Genomic DNA, 16,148 nt, shown 5'->3' on the forward strand with positions numbered 1-16,148 from the left:
ATGAGTAGCTTTTATACAGTCATATAGGGAGTCTCCTATATATATGTATGCTCCTACTACCCAAAAACTCAGTGACTATAATGTTATCTATGTTAACAATCATGATGAATTTTCTGCAGTAGAAACTAGACATTTAGGGAGAATGTGATGTAAACAAATGTAATCAATATAACACTCTTTAAAATATGTGTCCTGAAACTGGTGCTATGAACTGATAAAAGGCCCTCATTGAAATCATGTATCTTTGAGTTTGTGCATTTTTAATAAGTGCCTAGCCCCAGTGGGGCATCTAAGATTGATTAAACTGATGGTGCACAATTTTAGATAGATTTCTTCCACCCGTTCAGCTCTCTTGACCTCAGAACTGAAAGGATTGCCTTTTATTAGCTGTGATGTTAGATTGGTATTTTAAAAAAATTTATAAATCTTAAGAGATCCCTGTTGGCTCCTTGAAGCTGGTTGATTTCATGTACAACTTCAGTGGAAATGAGTACTGGCAGCCATAGTGGAGAGGTATGTCATCTTGGCTTCCAAATGTTCCTGAAGTTATCTGTTTTTTAAATGGGCAACTAGTACTTGGAGATACATTTTCTAAAAACAAAACAAAACAAAACAAAATAGAAAAGCACTGTTTTGTAATGTAGCATCTGTTATCTACATTGGAACAAATGAATGGTATTTCAAATAAATCAAAGTAAGGAAAAGAGAAAGTTACAGGCTGAAGTAATTTAAGAAAATTTAACTGGCCATGCCTTGTTGCTTCAATTTTTTTTGACGAAGCACTGTAATAAGGCTTCTCTTCATTGTACTCATCAAACACTCCCCAGCGGAGATGGGCCCACTCATGGACAAACAGTCTACCTGTGGGAAAATATTCCAAATACATGATCAAAATTCAAGTGACAAAATTTGTCCTTCACATATTTTAAGAAATGTCCTAATTATATTTGGATTTTAAATAAGTGACCATATTTATACATTTGTTTAAAAAACATAGCATCATCTTACATTATAATATTGTATATAATATATTTTAATTCTACAACATGTGAAATCAACAAAACATTTATTATGTGTGTATGTATATTCTATGGATGAAATAGACTGGGCTTTAGGTTTTGGATTTTGGAGACAGGGGACAAAATGTCTTATATATTACAATAGTTTTTGGTTCTATAAAGTTTACTCTGTGTTGGGAACCACCCTGCCTGGTTTCAGAAGCTGTAACCCCCCCATGGCTAAAACTGACTGAGAGGCCTTGGGACCATAAGCCACTAAAGAGACAAAGCTTATCTCCTTGGCAGGGATGCTGCCTCTGCCCCCTTTTACTTCACCCTGCTTGGCCCTGGATGGATGACTGGTTAGCCAATGATGGCTAGGATTCCTCAAAAGAGGGATGGCCTAAGACAGTCATTGTCACTAAGGGGCCTTCAGGAAAGGACTTGGGGGGGGGCTCTAGAAAAAGGGGGTGGTGGACCCTCAACCCTCAGCTTTGACATAGCCTGAGTCTTCATTCTGTCTGCAAGAAGTATCCTAATCTCTTGGCTGCCTTACTTCCCCTCTCTGACTTAAGTGTAAAACAATGCCAGAGTGTGGTACAGCCATGGGCAGGAACAGGTGGTTCCCTGGGGTGAACAGGCCTGAGAAAGAATGCATAAAATCCTGTGAAACCTGCTTTGTTAAGAATGTCCTCAATTTTCTGATAAGGGTCTAAGCATGAAATGAGTTTGTTTCCCCAAGTTTTATGGCCCTTTAGCTAACTGACCCAGACTCAGAATAAGCCCTCAGAATTCTTTGTGTGTTATCTATTGTTTGATCCTTACTGCCTGACAATGACTTTACCAGTATTCCTGTGCAAATTGAACCCAATAAAAGCCCATTGAGGAAAAGGCTCCTGGCCTTTTCCTCAATATCCTTTGAGAAATTGGCCACCTTTCCTCCCTAAACAGATCATGTCTTGGTAGACTTTTCATCTGTGGTGGATTGGGGCCCCCTGAGGGCAGAGCCCTGCCACAACTCCTACTAACAACATGAACAGATATGTAAAATTTGTGGTACTAAAATTTTAACTAAGTGTTTAAAATGTCTATAAATATTTCCTAGGGGAATCAATAATAAAAAAAAGATTGAAAACACTAGTATAGATCATATATAATGTTGAGGATACCTAAATGAAGTGATTAATTTATAACACTTAGGATATGCAAGCATTAATTATATGAAAATAATTATAAATTATATACTTAACACTATATTAGGTACTAAAAATATAAAATTAATAAGATATTCTTTTATTAGGATGAACTTACAGGGAGTCAGAATGAAAACATTTTTTTTTCTAAGAATTTCAGGGTAAATGGAAAAATAAAGGTAAATCCACAGCCTGATGGAAGAAAAACCAAGTAGAATTCTTGTTTTATTAATATTAGCAAAGCTTCAAGGAAATAGACATGGAGAAGGGGAAGTTGGAAGTATGAGGTACATCATGTGTCAGTTCCCACTAGCCCAGTTCTCAATTCTAACAGCATTCCACTCTTTGTGGAATGTGTACTTTTAATATCTACAGTGATGGCAGTCTTCAGCAAACCGAGCGAATACCAGGATGGTTGGAATATACTTCCAGGTAATTATTGTTGTTCTTATCATTTTATTACAAATTGCATATATTTTGAGGACTTAATCTTATTTTTCAAGAGCTGTGTTGTTGTTAGAACACTGTTTTTTCAGAATGTGAGTTTTTCACAAACACTTGTTTAACATTATAGGAGAAACTTCTGTCTAAAAGTGAGGGGGAAAACTGTCAGTTACGGAACAGGGCTGAGGGGAGGGTTACAAGAAAAGAGCAAGAGCTCAAGTGGGGATGTTATCTTTAAAAATTGGAGAAAATCCTCCTCAGTTAAGATTAGGTGAATGTTGGCATGAGTTTAGAAGTAGAGAAGAAAAAGTAGGGGTTCTGTTTGCTTAATGAAGACATCTGTTGATTGATGATATTGAATGAAGTGACTGGAGATCTTGAAAAATATGGTAGAAGTTTTAAAACAGTTCCTGAGGAATGAGAATGGAATTGAGAGGAGGCAAGTACAACATTGCTGAGTAGCTTTGAGGGCTTCACTAGGTTTGAAAAAATGTGTTTTTGTAATGATACCAATTAATTTTGTAATTTTCTTTCACAATCTTGGAAACATTAACAGGAGCAAATGGAAACTAGCTGGAAATTGAGCAGAGAGGATTTGGCAAGTTGAATGAAACATAAGGATAAAAATGGTGAGGGACTTGAACTATTTATACCTTGCTAAACATGCTAGGTAGGGACAAAATTAAAGCTATAAGGGAGCAAAAGATTAGAGGTGCCGAGGAGAAGAAACATGGTCAGACTAAAGTATGGGGGAGAATCAAGATTCGTATGGGATGAGATGATAGAGCTTTCAAGACTTCGGGGGAAACAGGTTCAGGTAATGATGAGAACCAGAGCTAACTGAGTGACAGAAATGAGAGACTTAGTGAATGTTCATTGAATGGACAATTGAAGAAGGAGAGATAATCTTGGGGTGTGTGGATTCAGGCATGTTTTCATGTTTAGTGATATGTGAGAAAAATGTGCTTTAGTTCATTTGAACCAATGATCTTAACTTTTGGATTGAAGTAGATGAAACTGCCATTTTTTATAGGTAAAAATGATCACTAATAGACAAGCACATCTGGTTCAACCAAAGAAGTTAAATGATAATATCAGCAACTACAGCCCAGGAGTGCTTTCTCTTGTTTGGGAACTGTCATCTTGGCTTTTTTCAGCTTTTCATGCATTTGCCTTCCATCAAGGTGGCATGTGATTGACTAATATCCAGCTGTGGAAAACTGGAAAATTAAGAGATGAAAAGTATGGTTTGTAAGAAAAAGACTTATTATTGTTGTTGTGTGTTCAAATCTCTGTAGACACTCTACTAAGTACAGTTATATGGATTATCTAACTTAACATTCACAATGATTCTATAAAGTAGTAATTCCTCTATTCACCATTTCACAGGAAATAAGCTCAAAGAGGCTAGCTCACTTGTTGAAGGTCACACAGAGCCAACAAGCAGGGGAAGTCTAAGGCTTGTACACTTAACCGGGATTCATAGCTGCTTTTTGGAATCATCACAAACTATATATTGACGTAAATTCCTACCTGTTGGTCCATATTCACTTTGTTTTTTCCCAAGGACAAAGTCAGGGGTGAGATGAATGCTTTTTCCTTTTTCCCCACAAGGTGTGAACTTCTTGGTGTATGGTTCATCTCTACCTGGTTGGGTAGGTGGTGCAACTAAAACATCAGCCTGAGAATGTTTAAGAAGATATTTAAAATGTTAGAAATATAAACGATAACATTTAGATTGGAAAACTCTGAAACAATTTGCAGCATAGTGGAGAAGAACCAGAAAAATATAACCCTTTAAGAAAAGTTTTTTGGCTCTTACCTGTTCATAGTTTTCATATTGTGGTATCTTGTACAGAGAGTTTTCCTTCCAAGTCTCAGGAATTAATATTGATACCTGTTTGAAATGAAGTCTTTTCCCTGTGGCTTCAAACAGATAAGTAGATGCTTTGGTCACCATGTCCTGTTACAAAATGAAAAGATATGTGAGGATGATCAAGTGAGAATGAGCTAAATGTGGAGAGGTTCATCACAGGCATTTACCAGATTGAGAGTGGACAGAAAAAGCAACTGACTAGTGAGCAAAGTCTCTGCTTCAGAATTCTAACTCTGCCGCCTTTTGATCCAAAATTATAGCTTAGTCTTGCACATTTAAAGGTTTTGAGTATAATTCTTCATGAAAAGGCAAATATTTCTATTTGGTGTCAGGAGAAATTGCATAATATGGCAAAGAGCATTGACTTGAAAATCATCTACTTGGTCCAGTGGTGGCATTAGCATTTTCTGGCCACTAGAGCTTGACCAATTTATATAACCCTCTGACAGAGCTTAGTTTCCTCATCTCTTAAACAGACTATTGCTACCTATCTTTAAAGTTGGTATAAACCAGAAATGAGTTATAAAGTGCTCTATACATAGAAAGTCATAAAACTGGTTGATAGCATTACTCTTTAAAAATCTAGTAGAGAACAGCCTTAATCAATACAAGCTTAAAACATTCTATAGGCATGGGTCACAGGAGAGGTTTTTCATTACATACCCATTCCCACAGTGGAAGCACCTGTGTTTGATTGGTGCCTGGGAGTGGGATGATGGAAAAATCTGTGGTAGAGGTTGAGTTTTTTTTTTATCATAGACAGAACTTGTTGCTTTCCTCTCAAGGGGAAAACAATGTAATCCCATTTGTTCAGTATTCTGAACTCCAAAATACAATGATTAATAGGAGAAATGGTCCCACTTAGACCTTACTATCTAATGGGGGAAATAGATGGAGGAAAGGGTTTTATGGTAATTTAGTCTGCATGGTCAAACCCAGTGAATAATTGAGAGATCCTAGGTGCTAGATGATGTTGTCAACCTTCACCTTGCTGGCAACATCCCAGTCTATACTGATGTTTTCCTCAAGGCAGGCTCTTATCCTCCATGATCCTGGCCTAGCATAAGCCCAGAATAGGACTCTCCTTCTTCAGGAATTCCAGGACTCTCTTTTCTTTTCTGTTGAAGGCAGGCCAGTGTGCTTACTCATATGTACTGAAGAGAACAGAGCCATTCATTCAGAGAACTGAAGGCCCAGACAACTAGCTGAGAGCCAGGAAAAGGGCTTGGAGAGCACCCATGGTAGATTGCAGGTTACTTCATCCCTAGCCTAAAACACATGAAAGAATTTTCATCTGTTCTCTAAGCATGTCTCCCTTTTCCTTTTTGTTTTCGTATGTTCAGGTCTCACTGAGTCATTTCCTTCTGCTTGAAGTGACAGCTCTGTCTGTGCCTATGAGCTAAAAATGTATGTGCTGGTTGAACTCACCAAGAATAGAAAGGAGAGGAATGAAATAAAATCAGAAATGAAACAGGAAATGTTACGAGTGATACGAGAGTAAACAAAGAATTATGAGACTGTTATGAACAATTATATGCCAACAAATTGGACAACCTAGAAGAAATGGAAAAAGTTCCTAAAAACATACGATAGGCTAAGACTGAATCATGAAGAAATAGAAAATCCAAACTGACCAATCACTAGTGAGAAGATTAAATCAGTAATCAACCCCTCCCCCCCAAAAAAGTCCAGGACCAGACAGCTTCACTGGTGATTTATACCAAACATTCAGAGAAGAATTAATATCAGTTCTTTTTCAAACTTTCCCAAAATAGAAGAGGAAGGAACACTTCTAAACTCATTTTATGAGGACAAAAATATCTTTTTTTAAAGATTTTATTTATTTATTATTAGAGAAATGGGAACAGAGGGCATCAATGTGTGGTTAACTCTCATGTGCCTCCTACTGGAGACCTGGCTTGCAACCAAGGCATGTTCTCTGACTGGGAATTGAACCAGTAATCCTTTGGTTTGCAGCCAATGCTCAATCCACTGAGCCACACCAGCCAGGACAGGACAACAATATCCTGATGCCAAACCAGGTAAGGATGTGACCAACAAGAAAATAAAAAATCCTAAATCCCTAAGACCAAAATCCCTAATGAACATAGATGGAAAAATTCTAGAGAAACTATTAGCAAACTGAATTCAATGATACTTTAAAATGATCGTATACCATGATCAAGTGGGATTTATTCCACAGATGCAAGGATAGTTTACCATTTGCAAATCAAACAACATGATATACCACATTAGCAAAATAAAGGATAAAAATCATATGGTCATCTCATTGGAAGCAGTAAAAGCATTTGATAAAAGTCAACATTCTTTTATAATAAAACTCTCAACAAAAGTGGATATAGAAGGAACATTCTACCTTACAATAAAGGCCATTTATGAGAAGCCCTCAGCTAATATCAAGTGAACTCTCAACACCCTTTTCTTGACTCATCATACTCAGTGATGAAAACTTTTTCTCTATGATCAGGATCAAGACAAGGATGCCCACTCTTGCCACTTTTATTCAGCACAGTATTGGAAGCCCAAGCCAGAGCAGCTAGGCCATAATAGAAATAAAATGCATCAAAATCAGAAAGGCAAAAGAAAAACTCACCATTTGAAGATGGCATGATATTATATATGAAAACCCTAAAGATTCCCCCCCCAAACTGTTAGAGCTTATAAAGAAGTTCAGTGAAGTTGCAGGGTATAAAATCAGTATAAAATATATGTAACATTTCTGACAGTAGTGAACTATCAGAAAGAGGAATTAAGATAATCCCATTTACAATTCAAAAAGAATAAAATGCTTAGGAATAATATTAAGTAAGGAGGTAAAATTATTGTACACATAAGACATTGATGAAAGAAATTAAAGAAGGTAGAAATGAATGGAAAGATATTTTATATTCATGGATTAAAGAATCAATAATGTTAAAATGTTCAGACTTTTGGCCAAGAGAGAAGTGTATGTAAATATACTTTGTTTCCTTGTGCAACCACAGAAAAAATTACAACTAGACTTCAAAATGAATAACAACCAGAACCATCAAAAAATCAAGCTGTATGGAAGTCCAACAATTGAGGATTTAAAGAAGCCACATTTATCCAGATGGGTAAGAGTTGGGGAGATTTGGAGATGGGTGGAGAGGCATGAAGATGCCATGTAGCACAGGGGGCAGTGGTAGCAGAACAGGAGGTCCCACATTCATGTGTGGTGAATGAAAATGGGGAGGGACACCTTGGGAGTGAGGAATCCTAGCCCTAGGTGAGACCACACCGCAGCCCAGGGGTCTGGTGCCAGGAAGATAAATCCCCATTACTTCTGGGTATAAAAACTAGGGCAGAGGTTTGGGGGAGCAGAAGAAACTGCAGGATTTTCAGGAGACTCCACTTAAAGGGCCTACATGGACTTAGAACCTGCATTGACCCTCTCCACCCCACCCCAGGATTCAGCACCAGGGCAACAGCTGGAAGGGCACTAATTGCATACGGGGAGTAAGTGAAGTGACTGGAAATAGAGAAAGTGCTGGGCAAACCTCTAGAAGCCAGTCAGTGGCATCATCCCCCCTTCAACCCGCCCCCCCCAGAGCCACAAAGTGGTGAACTGGGTTGCCTCATCTGGTGATTACCTTAGACCCTGCCCCACACATTTTATAAGTGCCTTTTCCACAATAGGCCATGCTACTAAGACAGGGAGTCAAAGCAGCTCTACCTAATACACAGAAACAAATGGGGAGGCTGCCAAATTGAGGAGACAAAGAAAATATGGTTCAAATTAAAGAACAGAATAAAACCCTAGAACAAGGATTAAGTGAAACAGAGATAACTAACCTATCAGATGCAGAGTTCAGAACACTGGTGATTAGGATGCTCAGAAACTCATTAAGTAAGGCAACAACATAAAAAAGACACAAGAAGAAATGAAGGTTATACTAAGTGAAATAAAGAAAAATCTACAGGGAACCAACAGTGGAGGGTTGAAGCCAGGACTCAAATCAATGATTTGAAACATAAGGAAAAATATGCATTCAACCAGAACATCAAGAAGAAACAACAATTCAAAAAAAACCAAGGACAGTATAAAGAGCTTCAGGGACATCTCCAAACATCTGAATTATAGGGATGCCAGAAGGAGAAGAGGAAGAGAAAGAAGTTGAAAACTTATTTGAAAAAATAACAAAAGAAAACTTTCCTAGTTTGGTGAAGGAAATAGACATACCAGTCTAACAAACAAAATGAGTCCTAAACAAGTTGGACCCAAAGAGGACCACACCAAGATACATCATAATTAAAATGCTAAAGGTGAAAGATAAAGAGAGAATCTTAAAAGCAGCAAGAGAAAAGCATAAAGTTACCTACATAGGAGTTCCCATTAAGTTTATCAGCTGATTTCTCAAAAGAAACTTTGCAGGCAAGAAGGAACTTGCAAGAAGTATTCAAAGTGATGAAAAGCAAGGAACTACAATGTAGATTACTCTATCCAGCAAAGCTGTCATTTAGAATGGATGGACAGATAAAGTGCTTGCCTGACAAGATAAAATTAAAGGAGTTCCTCATCACTAAGCCATTATTATATGAAATGTTAAAGGGGACTTATTTAATAAAAAGATCAAAACTTTGAACATTAAAATGGCAACAAATTCACAACTATCAAGAATTGAACCTAAAAAACAAACTAAGCAAACTAGAAGAACAAGAATAGAATTATAGATGTGGAGATCACATGAAGGGTTAGCAGCTGGGAGAAGGAGGAGGAGAAAGGGGGAAAAGATGCAGAGATTAAGAAGCATAATTGTTAAGCACAAAGTAGATGAGGATATTAGGAATAGTATAGAAATGGAGAAGCAAAAAAACTTATATGCATCACCCATGGACATGAAATAAAGTGGGGGGTGTTGCTGGAGGGAATGAGGATACTAAGCAGAGGAGGGCAAATGGCAAAAACTGGGACATCTGTGATAGCATAATCAATAAGATATATTTTTTTAAAATGTTCATACTAGCCAAGATAATCTACACATTCAATTCAATTCCCATCAAAATGCCAATTGTATTTTGCACAGAAAGAGAACAAACAATCCTAAAATTTGTGTGAAACCACAAAAGATCCCAGGTAGCCAAAGCAATTTCGAAGAAGAAGAACAAAGCAGGAAACATTATGCTCCCTGATTTCAAAATATACTGCACATCAGTAGTAATCAAAGGAGTATGGTGCTGGCATAAAAACATCCTCATAGTTCAGTGGAACAGAATCAAAAGTCCAGAAATAAACCTACACATATATCATCAATTAATTTATGACAAAGTTGGTCAAGGACCATCTCTTCAATAAATAGTATTGGGAAACCTAGACCAACCCATGCAGAAGAATGATACTGGATGCTCTCTTACACTCTATACAAAAACTAACTCAAATGCATTAAAGACTGACTGTAAGACCTGAAACTATAAAACTAGAATAAAACATAAGTTCCCTGATTTGGTCTTGGCAGTGATTTTTGGGAGATTTGACACCCAAAGCAAAGATAGTAGCAAAACAACAACAACAACAAACTGATAAAAAAAGTGGGCAGAGGATCTGAAAAAACATTTTTTTCCTGAAGAAGACATAGAGATGGCCAACAGGTACATAAAAAGGTGCACCACATCACTAATCTTCAGGAAAATGCAAAGCAGGACCACAAAGAATGATTATTTCACACCTGTTAGGATGACTATTATCAAGAAATAATAAATGTTGGCAAGGATATGGAGAAAAGGAAATCCTTATGCACTGTTGGTGGGAATGTAAATTGGTGCAGTCACTATGGAAACCAGTATTGAGGTTCCTGAAAAATTAAAAATAGAACTAGCATTTGATATAGTAATTCTACTACCAGGTATTTATTCAAAGAAAATGAAAACACTAATTTGGAAAGATATATGTACCCTCATGTTTATTGCAGCATTATTCACAATGGCCAAGACATAGAAACAACCTAAGAGTCCATAGATGGGAACTAGATAAAGAAAATGTGGTATATATAAACAGTGGAATATTATTGAGCCATGAAAAAGAAGGAAATCCTGCCATTTCTAACAACATGGATGGACCTTGAGGGCATTCTGCTAAGTTAAAGAGCTCAGATGGAGAAGGACAAGTACTGTACAATCTCGCATATATGGAACCAAAAATAAAGAAAAAAGAAAAAAACAAGAAAAACTATATTATGGTGATGGATATTAACTAGACTTATTTTGTTGATTGTTTTCTAATATATACAAATATCAAATTATTACACTGTAGACACAAAACTAATATGTCAATTATATCTCAAAAATTTTTATAGGTGTATATGGTGGTTTGAATTATGGTACCAACTGGAAATGTAGGATTGCCGTATACGGTTGTATAGGTTGTACATTGTATAACTCCAAGGTACTTTGTTTACTTTGGAGTCTCCATGTCCCTTTGGACAGCCTTCAGTAGTGGTATGTTCTCAGGTCATGGAGCTATTTCATAAACCCTGTATCAGATGACTGTGATCTCTTGGAGCATACTAAGGTGGCTAATAATTGTTCCTACAGGTTTTTCCAGCAGGAGTCCTATAGTATTCATTCTAAATTATTTCTAAGACTTCCTATAATATTCTAGTTGGAGCAAAGATTAAAATATCAATGTTTCTAAAAGTAAGTACTCTAAAATTAAAAAGACACCTGAATACAGAAATAGAGACAGTTGGCACAGGGAGAAAGTTTCTTCCTTTCCACCAGGCTGAAGATATAAGGAGTCTTAAAAGGCTTGGTTAAATGATAACCAGAACACATTAAGCAGACTCAAAAACCTCTTAAGACCTAAATTCCTTTGCACTTAAAAATAAACCATCTAATTTGTGTGTAGAAGATGTCCAACTAGAGGGATAAATGTCTGTTAAACTAAAAAAAAAAAAGAAAAGAAAGTTGAGAAGTGACATCTCAGGCCATAAATTATGAATCAATTTATCATAAAAATATTTCTGTGGTCAGATATTATCCCAGGAGTAAAGTTTTGTTCACATGTTGGCTCACCAGTTACAAAAAAAAGAGTGATCTTTGTCATCTTGCACAAGTCATAACTCAAACTCTGGCCTCTAAGTAAGTATTCAAAGCCCATGCGCTGGATCTCCACTCTGACTGTGCTGTTTAGAGAACCTTTGAAAAATCATTTAATTTCTCCAAATCTCAGTTTTGTTTTCTATATAATGTAGATGATAGTTTTTTACATGGTTGTTTGATATTATAAATGCAAGGACTTTCTAGCAGGCTGAGAGAATATCAGGAAACCTTGTCTAAGCTGGAAATATTTACTAACAATTGAACTTTTAGTTACACTTTCAGTAGAAGACCATTTTAGCAATTTTTTTATCCCTATGATTAATTCCTCCAAATACTGATTTCTGAAGTTCAGTATATTTGAAACTAATCAATGGCCCCTGGACACTGAGAAGCTATCATTCAGAATCAGCTATATCAACTGCTGTTCAAGCTTTGTTCTTTAAAAAAGAGATCTTTACCTTCCTCTGGCATTCAAAAGGTATCGATAGGTGAACATCACTATGCTGCAGGAGTTTACACAGAATGAGTAATAAATGGCAACCACATAACCACTGCTCACAATTCAGGTCCTGCCAATCGGCTTCTGCTAGGTAACGCCCATAACGCCGCTAAAACAGTGAACCTAAGGACACAGTAGTGGAGGAACTGAATATAAGGAAATAGTAGATGTTGATGACAGGGCCAGGGGAAACAAAGATTATAACACCAATCTGTATTACCAGGAATGTTACAGTTGAAAGAAACTTTAGAAATACAGTCCTTGGTTCAGTTCTGGAGCCTCTCTCTTCCCTGTCTGCACTACCTAATGAGCTCATTTGTTCTCATGGTGTTGAATCTCATCTACACACTGGTAATTCCCCAGTGTCTATCCCCATCCAGATTTTCTTCTGAATTCTGATTCCTGTTCCCATTGGTGAGGATAGCTAATAAGCATCTCAAATTCAAAATGTCCCAATCTTACTCCTGATATCTCAGCTGCCAAATAATCACTTAAGTCTTTCCTTTCCCAGTTGATGATAATTCCCTCTTTCCAAGTAGATAGGCCAAAACCCTTGGCGTCTTCTTTGACTTTTTTCTTTCTCTGATACTTTCACCTACTCCACATACATCTAAACCATCAACACATTTGTCTGTGATACCTTCAGAATATGTTCAGAATCACAGGGGGTGATCTCTACAGGAACATCCCTCTTCCTAGTTACCATCACTTCTCATCAACAACAGCTTTTTACCAGGTATCCCTCTACATCTCTATGCTGTGCAGAACTCATACAGGATTAGCAACAGGTGGAAGCTCTCTGCCGAGTTTCCTCAACACTACAGTTGATGTGATTCTAGAACAGGTGTGAGAGAGCATCCCTCTCCTCTGCTCAGAATCCTCCTATAGATTCCTGTCTGACTCAGGGTACAAGCCTAAATCTTTCTGCTGATCTGGGTTTCTGCTATCTCTCCAACTTCAGCTCTCCCATTGTTCCACCTTCTCATTTATAGCTGTTTCCCTGGTCCCAACAAGAAAGCTATCACTTCCTGCTGCTGCACTCTCTATTCCCTACCCCAGATTTTCAACGGGCTCTTCCCTTGCTCATCTTAGGTGTCTGCTTAGAGGACACATTAACAATAAGCCTTTCATTGACCACCCTACCCCTAGTTCAGCCCCAACTACAATGTCTGCCCTCTTTTGCTGATTTATTTTATTCCATAGCAATTTACTACCAACTGTCCTGCTATATATACACTTACATGTTTTTATTACCTGTATCTGAAAAGATCATACACTGCATGAGGGAAGAGTCTTTTCATTCCCTGTTGTCCTGCTATAAGCATTCAATGGTTGTTTAAACACCAGATAAGTCCAAGCCCTGGCCAGGTAGCTCAGATGGTTAGAGCATTGTCCCAGTATGCCAAAGTTATGGGTTTGATCCCCTGTCAGGGTGCATACAAAAATAACCAGTGAATGCATGAATAAGTGGAACAACAAATCTCTCTCTCTCCCCCACCTCCAAAGTTAATAAATTTAAAAAAGAAAGAAAGACAAGTTCAATTGCTCATTTACAGGTGAAAAAACTAGGGATCAGGGAAGCCCAGTGCCTTGTATTTGATTTTACATTGGAAAGGGGAGAACCTCCTGTAAAGCTTCCAGTTCCCACTGTCTGTGCAGCATTGTCCTCACCACACCATCTGCTCCTAAACTTTCTGGAGCATTCAGAAATGTTCATAATAACTGTTAACTACTAACTTTTTTCCTTCTCTATAATTCACACAGAAGAAAATCCCATTTTTTCTTACCTTTATTTGTTCAATCAGTGTTTCATTTTCTGGCACACCAGGGTCTATAGCAATAACAATGCCTTCATAGCCATTGTTATTCAGCTGAACAAAGGAAGTGTTGGACTCCTGCAGCAGGTATAGGACTGAGAGGAAGACAAAGCTTCTGAATAACACCATTGTTCCTTTTAGGTTGTTCCTGGCCTCAGGGTTAGTTTGTTCAAAAGGCTAGTCTGTCTGTCACCTTCTCTCTCTGTGTCTATCTCTCAATTTCCATGTATATATACCCACACTCAACTCAATAGGTGTGGCTGCTTATGGGTCAGAGAGTGCATGAAGATAAGAGTTACGTAATCATTTTGTTGTACTGTAAAAGAGATCAGAAAAGTAAAAGTAATTAGAACTTGTTATAAAATACACATTTTTGACTTGGGAAGATTTTTTCTATACTTCCTAATTTTAGTTAATTTCCTAAATATGGACATGTACTTTGTGTTTTCTATAGAGTGCAGTATGGAAACTAATAATATTTTATAATGAAATGAATAGAAATGATAATGCTAATGTTGTTTTTCAGTATTACAAAGCAATTTAATTATTGTTTAGATTATTTACCAAGGGTATAAATAATGGAAAAGAATATAAAATTATTAAATGTAAATAACATCAAATTAGGTAAGATGTCTTTGAAACATAAACTAAAAAGTTTAAATACTTTGATAAATTAAGAAAAACTTGGCAAAGTTATTAGAGTAAATTTTCTTAAACTCCTGCCCAGTAAAGAATAAATAGAATCTGCTTTAATAGAAGTGTATTTAAAAAATCTGGTAGAATGATAACTATTGTTTTTAAGAAAAAAGGCTGGTAATATGCTGGTTCCTATTAAAGCAGAGGGAGCAATATTAACTCTTAATATTTATTTAGGGCTGACCAGCACAGACTCTCTCAATTAATCCTCACCACAGCTCTCCAAGGTTAATCTTGAATGTTATCTTCATCCAGTGTGCAGAACTGAGGCTCACAGACTTTCAGTAACTTGCCAAGATCACATAAGTAGTAAATGATGGAGTCAGGGTCTGTGCCAAGCATTCCTACCTCAGAATGCGTGGATTTAATTACTTTATAAGAAGGTAATTTTGTTCTGTAAGGCAAACAATATAACAAGATTTTTTAAAAGGAGGAAGTGGGTCAGTTTAGGAATTGTGATGATGAACTAAGCATGGCTAGTCCTAAAGAGAAAATAGCCAGTTCTCATCAGAAACCCAAAAGAGAACTGAAAATATAGAAGCAGAAAATGTCTTTAAATTAAAAGCTCAGATAGGAGGAGATTTGTGCTGCATTTTGAACAAGGAACATCCTCAAGATAGAGGTATTGTCATATGTACCCAGACTCTGCCCTTTTAGGTGGCATCCTTCCCACCCTCCTCCCATTCCTTCAGGGATATTATAGGATAATTATATTACCATACAGAGCTAATTATTAATAAAAAAGAGAGAGAACAAAGGGAGTTACACATCGAGTTTAAAAAACTGGGGAGCATAAGCCTGTTTGCTTCACCAGAAAGCAATACCTTTACACCCCAGGGGATTACAGCATTTTTCAAGAAGGAGATTTATACTCCTCCCACCTCCCCTCTGGTATCAGATTGCTGGGGGCAATGGCAGGTACTTGACCAGGGAGACCTGTCAGTGTAAGTAGGGGTTGTGAACCTACCCAAGCAAAAGCTTGGGAACTTGATTGGTTGTTTTGGAAAAGGACCTGGTCTGTGCCAAATCCAAGCTAATATAATATCAGGGGAACTAAGAAACTCACTCTCTCTCTTTCCTGTGACCTGCACTCACCCTGTTCATTCACACATTCTCTGTCACCAGGGAGCACATGGTCACGTGGGCCCCCAGCAGACGATGTGGACTGCGAAGGATTAAGCTTTAATATGAAGCAGAAACTCTGGATACTGGCTTTTGTTTTGGCCAAGATACAGTTGGATGTTTCCCCCAGTTAAGATGGAGGGAGATGGTACATTGGAAATAGGGGCAGATTTCTACTCAAAAAAACCTTGCCATTCCATGATCTGTGTGTGGGTAATTGGAATGTTTTCCTCATAATTCCATGGAAGGAAACAATTGTACATTCACAATTGTTAATATGTTGTGCAAGATATAGGGTGGAGCTGTTGGCACTGGCAACCCCAGGGAAACTGCGATTTCCTGGAGAGGAGAGGGGACTGTATACTTAATAAATCCATCCTAGGCAGTTTTGTTCTGGTTCCCTCACTGACTTCTCTTCCATTTATT

At 37.4% G+C, this 16,148-nt stretch overlaps 1 protein-coding gene across 1 annotated transcript in view; it reads right to left on the reverse strand.

The window, feature by feature from the left end:
- The window catches only part of CLCA4 (chloride channel accessory 4), a 34,490-nt gene extending 20,371 nt beyond the window's left edge, over positions 1-14,119 (reverse strand). Inside the window, exons 1-4 of the mRNA XM_037060927.1 lie at positions 13,875-14,119; positions 4,458-4,598; positions 4,169-4,316; positions 753-861 (exon numbers count right to left, since the gene is read on the reverse strand). Of these exons, the coding sequence (XP_036916822.1) occupies positions 753-861; positions 4,169-4,316; positions 4,458-4,598; positions 13,875-14,033 (557 nt within the window). The 5' untranslated portion in view covers positions 14,034-14,119. The remainder of the gene's footprint in view (positions 1-752; positions 862-4,168; positions 4,317-4,457; positions 4,599-13,874) is intronic.
- Between the last annotated feature and the right edge of the window lie 2,029 nt (positions 14,120-16,148).

The sequence above is a fragment of the Sturnira hondurensis genome, unplaced genomic scaffold, assembly GCF_014824575.4.
Source record: "Sturnira hondurensis isolate 20B ecotype Veracruz unplaced genomic scaffold, ASM1482457v3 Scaffold0013063, whole genome shotgun sequence".
In the NCBI taxonomy this organism is placed as follows: domain Eukaryota; kingdom Metazoa; phylum Chordata; class Mammalia; order Chiroptera; family Phyllostomidae; genus Sturnira; species Sturnira hondurensis.